The sequence below is a fragment of the Cryptotermes secundus genome, unplaced genomic scaffold (genome assembly GCF_002891405.2).
Source record: "Cryptotermes secundus unplaced genomic scaffold, Csec_1.0 scaffold277, whole genome shotgun sequence".
NCBI lineage: Eukaryota > Metazoa > Arthropoda > Insecta > Blattodea > Kalotermitidae > Cryptotermes > Cryptotermes secundus.
Window position 1 is genome coordinate 711,920 of NW_019720164.1, and position 14,238 is coordinate 726,157.

Genomic DNA, 14,238 nt, shown 5'->3' on the forward strand with positions numbered 1-14,238 from the left:
TCATAGTGACTGTAGGTTGTGGAATATGTCATATAAATTCAATAATATATGTACAGTGCAACTGATGTTTTCACACAGGAAAACCCAAGAAAATACAGTAGTTACACATGAGGCTATACAAAATACGTCCACATATATACATCAGTACTGTCAACTTATGCTATTTACACAACCTTTAAATGGGCAAGTCACTTTTTAGAGGATAAGTACTCATCAACAGAGTAGAATGTGTGTGTTTAAGTACTTTTTTTAGTTCTATTTTAAATCGGACTTTTTCATTCATAATGCTTTTCAGATCACATGGCAAATTACTGAAAATTTTTATACCAGAATAATATGTGCTTTTCTGAAAGCATGAGAGGTTAGAAGTTGGTTTATGGAGACAGTGCTTGTGTCTGGTGTTAACACTGTGTACATATGCCTTGGTTTGAAAATGTTCATTATTTGTAATGAAGTTTGTTAATGAAAATATATATTCACATGGAAGAGTTAAGATCTCTAGTCTCTTAAATAGGTCTCTACAAGAAGTATGGGATTTGACACCCATTATGAGTCTAACAGTTTTCTTTTGCAATGTAAATACCATTTTGCTGTCAGATTAATTACCCCAGAAAATTATTCCATACTTCATTAAAGAGTGAAAGTAAACAAAATAGATTGATTTGAGAGTGTCAGTGTTGCATATATGCAACAAAGATCTGACTTCATAACATGCTCCACATAGCTTTGAACAAACTGATCAATGTTTTTTCCAGTTCAGATGATTATTTGTAAGCCAAGGAATTTTGTGTTTATAGCCTCTTTATATATTTATTATTATATCCTATTTTTGAAAGGAAATTGTGGTGAGTTTTCTTGTCATAAATTTTATTACATTTGTTTTATTTAGATTCAGGGACAGCTTGTTTGCAGAAACCCATTTACTCATTTCAGAGATAAATTTCTTTGATAGTATGCAAAAATCATCCAAATTTTTACTAAAAATTAAGACACTAGTGTCATCAGCAAATGCTGTGGGCATTGACAAGGTGTTTAATGTAGGAGGATGGTCATTTCTATTGATTAGGGAAAGCAAAGCCTGCATTTTGTTTGTAAACTTCCAAAACTGCAGGACTGCTTTTCTCTCTGTTTTCTTTTCTGTGGGCTTTTCATTATGCGAACAGTATCATGGCTTTGTACAAAGTGAAGCCTGTTCATTCATATCAAAATTAAAGCATCATCTTAATGATGGTGAGCTTGTTGACAGAGCCTGACTGAATCATCAGTGGTCAGCTGACACAAACATGGCCTAGCGGGACTAGTGCAGGGCTGGAATTGATTACCTCACTTGGGACACAATGCAGTATTTTTTCTAGGAAAATTCCCAGCTACTTGCAGGAGTATATTTATTTGCTGCTGCTCATACCACCTGTCAGAGTGTATTTCACATTTTGGCCACAGGAAGTGATATACTGATTAACTTTTATTTATGTCAACCCTTATTAACTAAACCCATGATAACTACCACCAGTAACATGATACGTTGGATTTGACGTTCTCACTGCAGACTCTGTGAATAATAACATCCTCTGGAATGTGATGCCATGTAATCTGGTAGATAGTTGCCAATGTTCCTGAGGAACATGCTGTTTCCATCTTCAGGTCAACTCAACCCTGAAGATGTAGGCAGCAGTTTCCTCTGAAACATCAATATTTTTCTACCAGACTACATGGCATAATATCTCATAAGAAAGTCATCTTAATACCATAGTAACTTCGCACAGTTATGTTCCCTAGGATAGTATATGCACCTTTTTGACACCATTATCTAAATAGTTTGCTGAACATCTTCACCAATTCACTCCTTTCTTATCCTGTGTTGAAATGTATGATCACACATTGCTTCAGACTCATCATATCCCTTGTACAGTGCTGTAAGTTTTGGCCCTTCTGTGTGAAACATTTTTAGAAACTATTAATGCACACATGACCCTGCTGAAACAGGGTGTGTATTGTGAGACTTCTCAACATGAACTCATTTTTACTCAATAAAAGTTCCTTCAATTTTATTCAACCCAAAAATGTTAATCGCATAGGGAACCATCCTTATGTTACTGTGCCCTAGGTTAAATTGCTTCTGTGCACCCACACATGAAAGCTTCGGTTAGCAGTAAAAGCTCATCTGTTTTACACTCACGTCCAAGGAAGATTAGGTCATGTTTTTATTTGGTAAACATAAATCCAGTAATATTCCTTGGACGTTATTCTACACTCTGGTCTTTAAATCATTTAAGAATGAGAATAAATATGTAAGGTATAATATTCTTCTTGTAAAATGTTGTTTCTTTAAAGGTAGCCTGTTCAAGAGGCAGAATAAATGGCTAAGGTCAAAGTCCTCAGTCTGATAATGTGAGCCATAAATGTCCAAATGTTTAAGGTAAAGCTATCCCTGTAACAGGCCGTGAAGGCCTATATGGTTATGGTATGTTGAGTCTCCCACATTTTCTAGGCAGTCAGCTCACAGAAAGTGGTAAGGTTGTCAGCCTTATGTGCCGGCTGCCTTTTACCATGCATGAAGTTTCATGGTACTCATTTCTGTTAGAGGCTGAGTTGACCCTAGGGACCTTGTGCAGCTGGAAGGAGTAGGGAAAATTGAAAAAATCCAGTAACCTCATTGGGAATTGAACCCGCAACCTTCTAGCTTGTAGCATAGTGCCTCAACTACACTACTGTGTGTGTAGAAGTAGGAAAAAAACCATGTAGTAGCAAATTTATTACAGACACCGGGAATGGTGAAGGCATGTTAAAACGAGCAACCTCTTATGTACACAAATTCATGTTTATGTCTACAATGCTATGTACTAGTGACTCTCAGCCATTATAAATTAATTGCTAGTTGTATAGTAATTTTTCTGCTGGAGGTAACATGTATGTAATACAATATTAATTAGAATCTGTGGGCTGATGTAAATTAAGCATAACTTGTATACTTTGCCAAATATAGTTAGAATGACCAAGTCAAGGAGGATGAGATGGGGAAGCCACGAAGCATGCATAGGGGAAGAGAATTCATACAGGGTTTTGGTAGGAAAGCCAGAAGGAGAGAGACCGCTAGGAAGATTTTGTACACCTCAAACTCTGCCCCAGTTTACACTATATCAGCTATTCTCAGTGTGCAGAAATGTAACTGAATGATGAAACATCCCAGTGGACTGAACAGATAGTAGCCAAGGCAAAATCTTTTTGTGCTTGTGAGAAAGTATTTTTAGCCTTTATCATACCAGATTTAATTCCCCCCCATAGGAGCAAATGGCTCGAATTAAATGTCATTTAATTCAAACTGTGCCCCTTTTTATAAAAATCACAATTCCTGCAGATTTATCAATGATCAAATGTTAAATAAAAAGTGCCTTAAAGCAAACAAAACATAGATGATGGCATTACAAAAATGCAATTTTTATAATTTATTATATGCCACAGACTCATGTGCAAACCTATTATAATGTAAAATAAATCAATATAGTAGGTGTATGTCTGATTCACCTGTGTGTTCTGTGAATCTCACGTGCATTTCACACCAAGGTATTGTCCTAAAAAATTCACTATATTGTCACAATCTCTGAAGTACATAACAATGCATAGACCAATGTGACATTTCTCACATTAGGTATGGTGTATATTTATTTGGGTTGTGAATGAAACATACAATGCTGGAACTGCTATTGGCTTCCAGGAAGTTTGTTTTTATCATAATATCACTGCTTGCCATGTAGGTGTATACCACTCTGTGGTTTGATTGCAAAATACAATCTGCTGTAGCCTTCAACCACTGTGTTTCCATGTTCAATACAGGAATTTCAATCTTATGGTGGATGTTTAACACATATATTTATGGTTTATATAGTGGTACTGTTAGTAGCTCAGAATAAATAAAGTATTGAATGGTTTGGAAAAGATGTGGAAGGAAGCCTACTTTTAGGCAATATCCTGGCAGTTTTCTGGAGGGACTGAGGAAAACTACAAATTACCTCAGTCAGGATAGTCAAGATTTTCAGTAATCACCTCTGGAATACAAGTCAGAAATATTATGATTTGAGCCTCCATGCTCTGTAGTGTGCAGGTGTAATTTATATCCCCGTTTGATGTTTGCCCACTTACATTTGTGTTCTATATAGTGGCAATATCAGTAGTTCAGAGTTTAAAATGTTGAATGATAAGATGGTTAGTGAATTATTACTGGGAAGGTCGTTGAAGGACATCATCATTATCATCATCATCATCATCATCATCTAACTTTAGGTGACATCCTGGTATTTGCCTGGAGGGACTAAGAAAACTACAAACAGCCTTGGTCAGAACAGTCTATACCCCACTGAGATTTGAAATGATTGCCTCCCAGATACAAGTCAGAAACATTATAGCTTAAGCTAACATGGTCTGTGGGATTCAACAATTATTTCCCCATTTTTCTGGATATTTTCCCCTCACATTTGTGACTTACTTAGCAATGGTGTCAGTAGCTCAGGGTATGAAGAGTTAAACGGCAGGATGGTTAGTAATGATTATTGGAAAGGATGTAGAAGTAACATGTATTTGTCAGTTTGAAGTACCATCCTAGCATTTCCCTGGATGGTTGAAGGAAAACTAGAAACAACCTGACTTAGAACAGTCAGTCTCCCCTAGAAATTCTGAGAGAGCACCCGTCAGATACAAGTAATAAACGTTGTGTTTTGGCTAGATTTCTTTGTAGGGTTCATATAGACAGGATATAAACGTCTGCCTGCTTCCAAACCGTGGCTGTCAGGTCATCCATCATCCATGACTAATTGCCTATCCCACTACTTCTGCATAACCTGGTACTTCCCCAAATTTGCTCATTTTTGCCATGAAGATGAAGGCAGTGTATTCCTCTGAAACGGTTTTACCTGACTGTAAGACTTCACAGTGTGATGACCCTGAGGACAATATACATGTTGGTGAAATTGCTGTAGAGTCTACTTGTACCCATACAGAGATTCTGGCAAGCCACAGCCCATCTCCATGATTAGGGCCAAAAATAAGCACATACCAGCTATGGTCATAACAGACTGAGGGTAAAGTTATTCATTATGGGTTACCATATATTGGTGATGGTATCTGATTGTCTCATCATAATTAGAGAACTGCAATGAAAACAGCAAGCAAATACTTGGTGGATGTGAGACATTGTTGACCTGAGTTCACAAGCCAGACAGTCTGCCAGATAAGAAGTGGACAACACTAATACATTTTTGCTTCTCCCTTGCCATTTTGTCCTGAAAGTTCTACCACTAAAATAGAAGTAAAACACAAGCACAGAATTATTGGTTGAAGCCTGCATTATATAATGCAACAAACACAATTCAATAATGAAAAACTGATTTTGCAGCAGAAATAACAGAAATAATATTTTTTTTGTACTTTGTATACATAAACACAACTGAGATATGGAGTAGTTGCATAGCAATTCTCCTTGACCTCCTTCTCTTAATTCATAAGCAGTTATTTTGCAGCTGTCTTGTTAATGATACTTTTGAGTCAGACAATTGTAAGCACTTAAAAATTGTTTATATGTCAATGGTAGTGATGGGTTACACAATGTAGAATATGAGCCGCCCATTTATTAGAGAAAATCTAGCAGGTAGTTTGATGCATCACAAATGCATACAAAGAGTGCAGTGGTAGAATGGTTTCAGTGTGCCATCATGGGATACACTGAGTGTTGGGAATGTACTTTTAGAGTACCACAGTGGAGTACTTTGGGGACAATAAAGGTTAAACATTATAATAGTTAGTTAATATTGAGCCGACTCAGATATAACGTTTATCGATGCAAATAATCACAAAATTTGTTTATCACAGGTCCACGTTCTCACTACAGTAACACTTCATTTTATGGATGGCAACATTTCACTCAATCAGTCACATCATGAGATTGGTAGACAGCCTCCCTGAAGACTACCTGATGATAGCTGTCACTTGGAATGCTTCAAGATGAGTACTGTTGCACAGAGTATTCCTTTGGATGAGTACCTCTTCACAGCACCATTATTACACAATCAGCTGCTTTAATATCACCAAGTTTGTGTTGTTGTATTTTGTTAAATCAAGAGCAGCAGAAGCTTCATTCTTCTTTGATTGTGTATGCCAAACTAGCACCTAGTGAGTGGAAAAAACATCATTAAAGCTTGAAGAAAAACACATACATGTTTGACTGCTGCTAGTGAACGTATGAATTATTTCATTAATGACTGACTTACGCATGCTACAGTGAAAACTAGTAAAAACTATAAACTACTAAGCACAGAAACAAAATTAGAATTAACTAGTTACAAATAGAATTAGTGCTGCTGTAGATAAAAACCCAAATGAAAGTTTGAATACCTGGTATTTAGCACAATTTTCAGTAAAAATTAATTCTTATCAGAACTCCATTACTCAAATCTGTTCCTGGTCGATTATGAACAATTATACCCAATACTTACCAGGTAGCATTTGAATAATTAAATAACTGTAAGTTTTCATAGAGCTCTGAATCAGGTTTTTACATACAGCAGCAGTAACGTCATCTTGTTAGGAAATATTAATTCTGCCTATTGCCCTTAGGATTTTCTAGTTTTTACCAGTAAGAGCAGGGTTACATAAATCTGGGCATGGGATGCCTCACCAGTGTGCTGTGTCTATCTACACATCTGCCTGTGATCAGGCATCGGTGGAGCAGTCTGTGAACAGACTTTTATTATGTTTTATAACGAAAGCTCATTAAAAGCTTTCCCCACCAAGATTCTGGTGCGAACTTCTTGCTTCTCATCTGAACTACAATTATACCTAACATTTTGTCACGTGCTGTTTGTGATTATACACAGGTCTTGGATTGATGACTGAATTTATTGGACTCTGTGATACAGCACATGACTGCACCTTACATTTCATTCTCTCTCACTCTCTCTCTCTCTCTCACACACACACACACATGGGTGCAAAAAACAGACAGGAGGTTCCAGCAAATAGGCCAGACATAATAATTAGAAACAAGTAAGATTATATTTGCATACTGATAAATGTAGCAAAACCCTCAGACAGGAATGTTTATATAAAAACTTAAGCATTGAAATTCAGAATATGTGGTATGTGAAATGCTTTGTCCTACTGGTAGTTATTGGAGCTACAGAAATTGTGAGTAAGGGACTAAAAAGTATTTGCAAGCAATATCAGGAAATCATTTACCAGGCTCTTTACAAACAGAAGCGGTACAGAGAATGTTGCACGTCATAAGGAAAGTACTACAGTCTTGAAGCATAAGTGGTGGGGTTCACCACCAGATCAAGAGGAGATGTACCAGCAAGAACCTCTGTGATAAGAGAAGATGCTAACTGCTGCCACAGTGACTATGACTATTTGAAGACAATGGCTACTACTATAACGATTATGACTACTACAGTGATAATTAATATTGTGACAACTATGATGATGATGATGGCAACAATAATAACAGTAACAATAAACACCCCCCATCAAAGCATTATCACTGTCCTCAGCTTTGTACAGTGAACATACTTTGAGAATATTTTGGCACCAAAATTGAGGGGAATTATATAATGATAATGATACTACTTTCACTCCCAGCAGCTCTACAGCTGGCTTACCTCCCAGCCCACCATTTCTACCAGCACACTAACAATTGACAGTACTTTATGGTTAAGAAATTATTAATAAGCGACTTTTTCATACATCCAAGAAATCTGAAAAAGTGATCTGGATATGTCAGTAATAGCCAAGCTTGTTTATGAAATATTTAACAATTAATCTGAAGACCCACTTATAACTGTGTTACTATAACTATAATTCTCACCTCGGTGCAGTTCTTAGCTTTTAATTCTATCTCCTTAGGTTCAAATGGTGCCAGACTTTTAAGAAATCCATCTTCCTCAAAACCAGGCTTGTAAGGCATTGTTGCATTTGGCCTCTGAAAAAAATGGAACAGTCTTGAGTATGCTTTAATGAAGGCAAATTTTTTAAATTGTTTCTTCTTTCCAATTGTGTCTCATTTGTGTATGTAGCATAAGGTTGAACAAAGAACTAACAGTTACGAAGGCATATTTCATTCCCACTGTAAAAAAAGCTGATAGTTGTATTGAAAACTCCCCTAAGTAATATTTTTTATGATTATCTGATTGTAGTTTCAGCTTTCCTGTTATTTCTGCTTGGCAGGTGTTTGGATAATGACTGAGCCCTACATTACTTACTTACTTACTTACTTACTTACTTACTTACTTACTCACTCATGGAGCTGAGCCCTTCTGGAGGAGCTGCCAATTCTGCAGCTACTCAAGAATTTCCCAGCATTTTATGGAACCTGAAGGTTCATTACCGTGTTCACAAGAGCCCTCCACTGGTCCCTATCCTCAGCCAGATCAATCCAATCCATAACATCCCATCCTATCTCTCTAAGATCCATTTTAATATTGTCCACCCACCCACGCCTTGGTCTTCCCAGTTATCTCTTTCCTTCTGGCTTTCCCACCAATATCCTATACGCATTCCTCATCTCCCCCATTCGTGCTACATGCCCTGCCCACCTCATCCCCCTTGACTTGATCATTCTAATTATACCTGGAGAAGAGTATAAGTTATGAAGTTCCTCACTATGCAGTTTTCTCCAGCCTCTTGTCACTTCATCTTTCTTCGGTCCAAATATTGTCAACACCCTGTTCTTAAACGCCCTCAGTCTATCTTCCTCCCTTAATGTCAGAAACCAAGTTTCACACCCATACAAAACCACAGGCAAAATTATACTCGTAGTTTTGTATATTCTAATTTTTATGTTTTTGGACAGCAGATGAGAAGACAAAAGGTTCTGGATTGAATGGTAGCAAGCATTACCTGAGTTCAATCTCCTCTTACTTTCCTCCTGAATCAAGTTTCGATCTGTTATCATTGTTCCCAAATATCTGAATTGTGCCACATTTTCAAAACATCTGTTTCCTATCTTTATGTCATGATTTTGCCCTGCATTTTGGTGATGAGACAGCAAGATATACTCAGTTTTCTCTATGTTTACTTCTAGACCAACCTCTTTACTTGCGTCAAATAAAGTTTGTGTGTTTTTCTTTATGGTATCTACATTATCACCCAGGAGATTAACGTCATCGGATAGGCCAACAGCTGATGTGTCCTGTTTAATTTCAGTCTCACCTGGTTTCCCTAGACCTTCCTAATGGCATATTCTAAAGCAAAGCTGAAAAGGAGTGTGAATAAAGCATCTACTTGTTTTAGTCCATTCTGGATAGGAAATTTATCAGACAAATATTTACCTACACGGACTTTACTATATGTTTCGTTTAAACACATTTTAATCGACCCAACTAGTTTCATGGGTATCCCAAACTCTATCAGAATATTGTATAATACTTCCCTCCTAACTGTATCATATGCTTTCTTGAAGTCTATGAATAGCTGATGTACTCTCTCATTATACTCCCAATTTTCTCCAGTATCTGACGAATGCAAAAGATCTGATCTATAGTTGATTGGTTATGTTGAAACCCACACTGATGATCCCCAATAATTTCATCTATATATGGACTTAACCTTGAGAGAAAAATATTGGATAACATTTTGTATGAAGTTGATAGTAGTGATATCCCCATATAATTACTACAGTCAGTCTTATCACCCTTCTTGTGAAATGATACACTAATAGACTCCTTCCACTGATCAGGCAATTTTTCCTTATGCCTAATAGAAGTAATTAGATTGTGGATCTTAGAACGTAATATTTCGCCACCTGCTTGAATAAGTTCTGCTGGAATTTGATCACTGCCTTGTGATTTATACAGTTTCAATTTTGCAATAGCACTTTCAACCTCAAAAGGGCTATGATCAGGTACTAACAGCTCAGCTGTATGGACTTCTGTCTGCCTAACATCACTGACCCTATGTACATTCAATAACTGAAAGAAGTACAGGGTGGGGCACAGAAACTTCATTTTTTGAAGGCGAATAAAAGAAAAATTATTGCTGATAGACAAAATTTATGTTTAGCTAATGAAAGAACATACTTTAAAGTTTTAAAACACGTAGTTTTAAACAAAATATCTTGAAGGTGGTGGCCACCATTCTCCATGCACTGATGCAACCGTTTTCTGAAGTTCCCCTGTGCACGTTCCAACATGTGCACCGGAATTTGGGCTACTTCCTGCCAAATAACATTCTTCAGCTGAAGCAGGTTTGTGGGGCGATGTTTAAAAACCTCTGCCTTGAGGTGTCCCCATAAAAAAAAATCACAGGGCGTTAGATCAGGTGAGTGCGCTGCCCACGGGATGTCACCTCGAAGCGAGATGAGCTGTCCGGGGAACTTTGCCCTCAAAATTATCATCGAAGCTCAGGCTGTGTGGGCCATGGCACCATCCTGTTGGAACCAGACATTTCCTAGATGCATTTCTTCAAGAGCTGGTTCGAAAAAGTTTTTAATCATGTCCACATACAACTGTGAATTGACAGTAACTGCATGATTGGTTTCTTAAAAAAAAAAAAAAAGGGCCAATAACTCCGACTCTCGGCAACATACACCATACTGTCACCTTATCACTGTGAAATGGCCTCTCATGGAGGTCTCTGGATTGTTACCACTCCAATAGCGCATATTCTGCTTGTTGACATATCTGGATCGGTAAAAATGTGCCTCATCACTACATAAAACAAGTGCGTCAGGGGGTAAAGTTTCCAATAACTTTTGCACACCATTATTTGGTTCTGGAAATCACGTTGTGACAATTCTTGCACAACAACCATCTTATAGGGATGGAACTGAAGATGTTCATGAAGAATTCGGCTCATTGAACGATTGGATATGTCTAGGGTGACTGCATGTTTGCGAGTGGAGCATCTTAAAGATCTCAAAATCAACTGTCGAACTACCTCCACATTTTCTGACGTTGTAACGATCCGTTGTGGTCCTGATGATTTTTTCAGCACACTCCTCTTTGTCCTAAAGTTCTCTACCCACAAAACAATCGATTTCCGGTTGGGAACCGGACCTCTGGGCTTAATTCTGAAGTGAGTACAGAATGCACGCTGCACCGCCACGTAGGAATGGTTGTTCTAAAAATAGGCTTTGACGGCAAACGCACGCTGCTCAGTCATCCACCTCATGTTTCCTACTGAGGGGTATTAGACAGAAACTTCCGCGACTGCTGCGTTCGTCGAGCCTATCCCCACTTTTTTGTGACCTCCCCACCCTTCACAATGCATCTTCACAAAAAGGAAGTTTCTGCGCCCCACTCTGTAGTTCCTCCACCTATTCAAAATGTTGTGGGAATCTTCATGCAGATCACCATTCTCATCCTTCACTAACTTACTGCTAGGTTAGGAACCCCTCTTAAAGTCATTTATTCCTCTATACAGGTCTCTAATCTTGTTCTTACTGTTCACTGCAAGCTCATCAATTTTGTCTCTCAGATATTCCCTCTTTTTGTTCCTGAAATGCCTGCTGGTTTTACATCTTATATTGTTCAGATTATCCCCATTTAACTTGCTTGGATCCTGTAACCATTGCAATTTGACCTGATTTCTTTGATCTAATAATTTTGAGCACCCTTCATTGAACCATGGCTTATGATGCTTCAGTTCATAATAACCTAGACTCTCTTTGGCAGACATTTTTATATTCTCTCTAATAGTTTCCGAAGATTTATTAACATCCACCTCAGTTTCCAAGGTTTCCAAAGCAGCAAACCTATTTGAGATTTCAACACAATACTGCTCTTCACCCTCTACCCCATTTAATTTCTTGAGATTGAACCTCTCCATATGAACTCTGTGTGTTGTTTGTTTGCTCACTGTCAGTCTTTCCCTAACATTTCACACCACCAGGTAGTGGTCAGTATCACAATCTGCTGCTCTGAATGATCAGACATCAAGTATACTTGAGTGCCATCTCCTATCTATCAAAATATGGTCCATTTGATTGTGCATCTCCTGATGGGGAGATGCACAAGTAAATTTGTGGATGTTATGATGTGGAAACATTGTACTTTTGACAGTAAGATTTGTTTATGTATCAAAGTTTACTACTCTAACTCCATTATCATTACTAATTTCATGCAAACTTTCATTCCCAAGCGTTGGTTTGAAAATGTTTTCCCTCCCTACTTTGGCATTGAAATCTGCCAACAGAATTTTCATAGGGTACTTCAGGAATTTATCAAATACGTGTTCTAGTTCTGTGACCTTTAAGTATTATATGTGATATCCTATCCCTAATCCTTCCAGCCACACTAGGCCCTGGGGTTTACTGAGCCTCTAACAGAAATGAGTACCAGGACTTATTACCAGGAATAATTTTCCTGGGGTGTAAAGTGTGGCTGGCGCGTAAGGCTGACAACCTTACTGCCATCTTTGAGCCGATTGTCTAGATAGTGTGGGATCCTCAACGTCTCACAACCCTATGGGCCTTCACGGCCTGGTACAGGAATAGCTTTACTTTACTTTTTACTATATGATATCCTATCACTAACGAACTCTGCCCTGTTAACTGCTGATACGATTCTCTTACCTACGAAAAAACCTGTACCTAATTCATGATTTTCATTCCCCTTTCCATAGAAAAATATATATTCTCCTGCTGGTGCAATGCCACCTCTGTCCCATCTGACCTGTACTCCCACTAAATGTAACTTATATTTTAAGATTTATTCTGCCACTGCCCTGAGCGAACCTGCCCTAGACAAACTTCAAACATTCCAAGTGCCAAATCTCATATCCATTTGAGTCTTATATTATTGAACAAAACTGTTTCAGGTCTATAGATTACATAGCACTAAGTGGGACACAAATGATCACAGTATACATTTACACAAATTCTATTCCATAACACGTGACTGCATATCATAAACAACTGTAAACATCACAAACAAGGAGTAACTTTATAAGATTACTAAGTAAGATGATAATCATGAATGATGAATGGGTAAGAAATGAAACGAGGTGGTCATATCTTATTTACAAGTGCCATTTCAGCATTTGCTTGGAGAGACCAATGTATATAGCAAAAAATGTGGCAGGATAACCAAGTATGCAAGGCTACAGTGCTAGAGCTATATAAATTTTCCAAGTGTTAGGACAGTATTTTCCTACAAGATTAATAACCCACCTAGTTCACAAGATTTCCTGCTCTACTTGCTGTGGTGTGGTCCTTGATGGTAATGGATGATATTATTCAGCTGGCACTGCCACACATTCAAGAATATAGCATGAAGTTTTAACAGCCAGAGACTGCCATATCTTTACAATCCAAAGCAAGGAACACTCAACTGGGAGAGATAAAACAGAACCTGCTTTGCATTCATGGCGTACTAGGTTAAAATATCTTTCAGGAGAACTGCTATTGTATATGACATTTCATGGTTTCTTCCAGCCTCTCTAGGCAACTGTAGAAGAATAATTAAAATGAAGGCAAATCTCTTCTAAATCATCACCAACAACTATCTGCCATTTCTTGCAAAGTAATCTAGTGTAGTGTTAACATTTTAGACTTTTATTTTGGATGTACCCAGTCAGAATTTTGGGCAGCTTACTGGAAGTTCTGGTTGAGATTCTTTACAGGGTTTCATCCATGATGTCAGGTGAATACTTGGACAGTATCTTCAAATAGGCTATGATCACCTCTTTCAAATCCTAATTTGTTCCACAGTCATGATCATCTTCCAGTCTCATTTGATGCTATATAATATCTGCAGCTGAGGAGCATAATTAAATAAGCTAATAATTACTCACCATTTCTCTTATGTTTCCCCCAAATCTTTCAATTTAAAACAGTGTGACTAAATGAGAGCAGAAATTATGATAGAGAGACTTGAATTACCTGTAATAGGAACTGCACACTGACCGCAAAGCCCGCCATATCAACAGGAAATTTTCTTCCTGCCACCCATCCGTCATAAAATCCCATAAAGGTACCGTTGACAACCACAGGTGAACTCAGTCCGAATTTCGTACACAGTCCAACTGGCCACATTGACACATGTTTTGTTGTGCGAATCTGGAACAATTTACAGCCTGTAAATAATGAAGAGAAGATCCTAACACAATGGCTTGACATTAGGTTGTTTAACCCTTTTGTGCTCTGATTCACATGACATATCACATAACCTGGAAACTAAATCTGCCATGGCGGATGCAATAAAATGTAGTGTCATTAAATTACCCCTTCTATGCTCAGTGTACTAAAATCTAATATAT

General features: G+C 37.8%; 1 protein-coding gene across 3 annotated transcripts in view; it reads right to left on the reverse strand.

Annotated features, from left to right (window-relative positions):
- Window positions 1–3,407: 3,407 nt before the first annotated feature.
- Window positions 3,408–14,238, reverse strand: part of LOC111867139 (galactosylgalactosylxylosylprotein 3-beta-glucuronosyltransferase P) — a 132,711-nt gene continuing 121,880 nt past the window's right edge. For all 3 annotated transcript variants that reach the window (XM_023856704.2, XM_023856714.2, XM_023856694.2), the window contains 3 exons: window positions 13,862–14,038; window positions 7,850–7,963; window positions 3,408–6,156 (listed from right to left, as the gene is read on the reverse strand). In XM_023856704.2, the coding sequence (XP_023712472.1) occupies window positions 6,049–6,156; window positions 7,850–7,963; window positions 13,862–14,038 (399 nt within the window). In that variant the 3' untranslated portion in view covers window positions 3,408–6,048. The remainder of the gene's footprint in view (window positions 6,157–7,849; window positions 7,964–13,861; window positions 14,039–14,238) is intronic.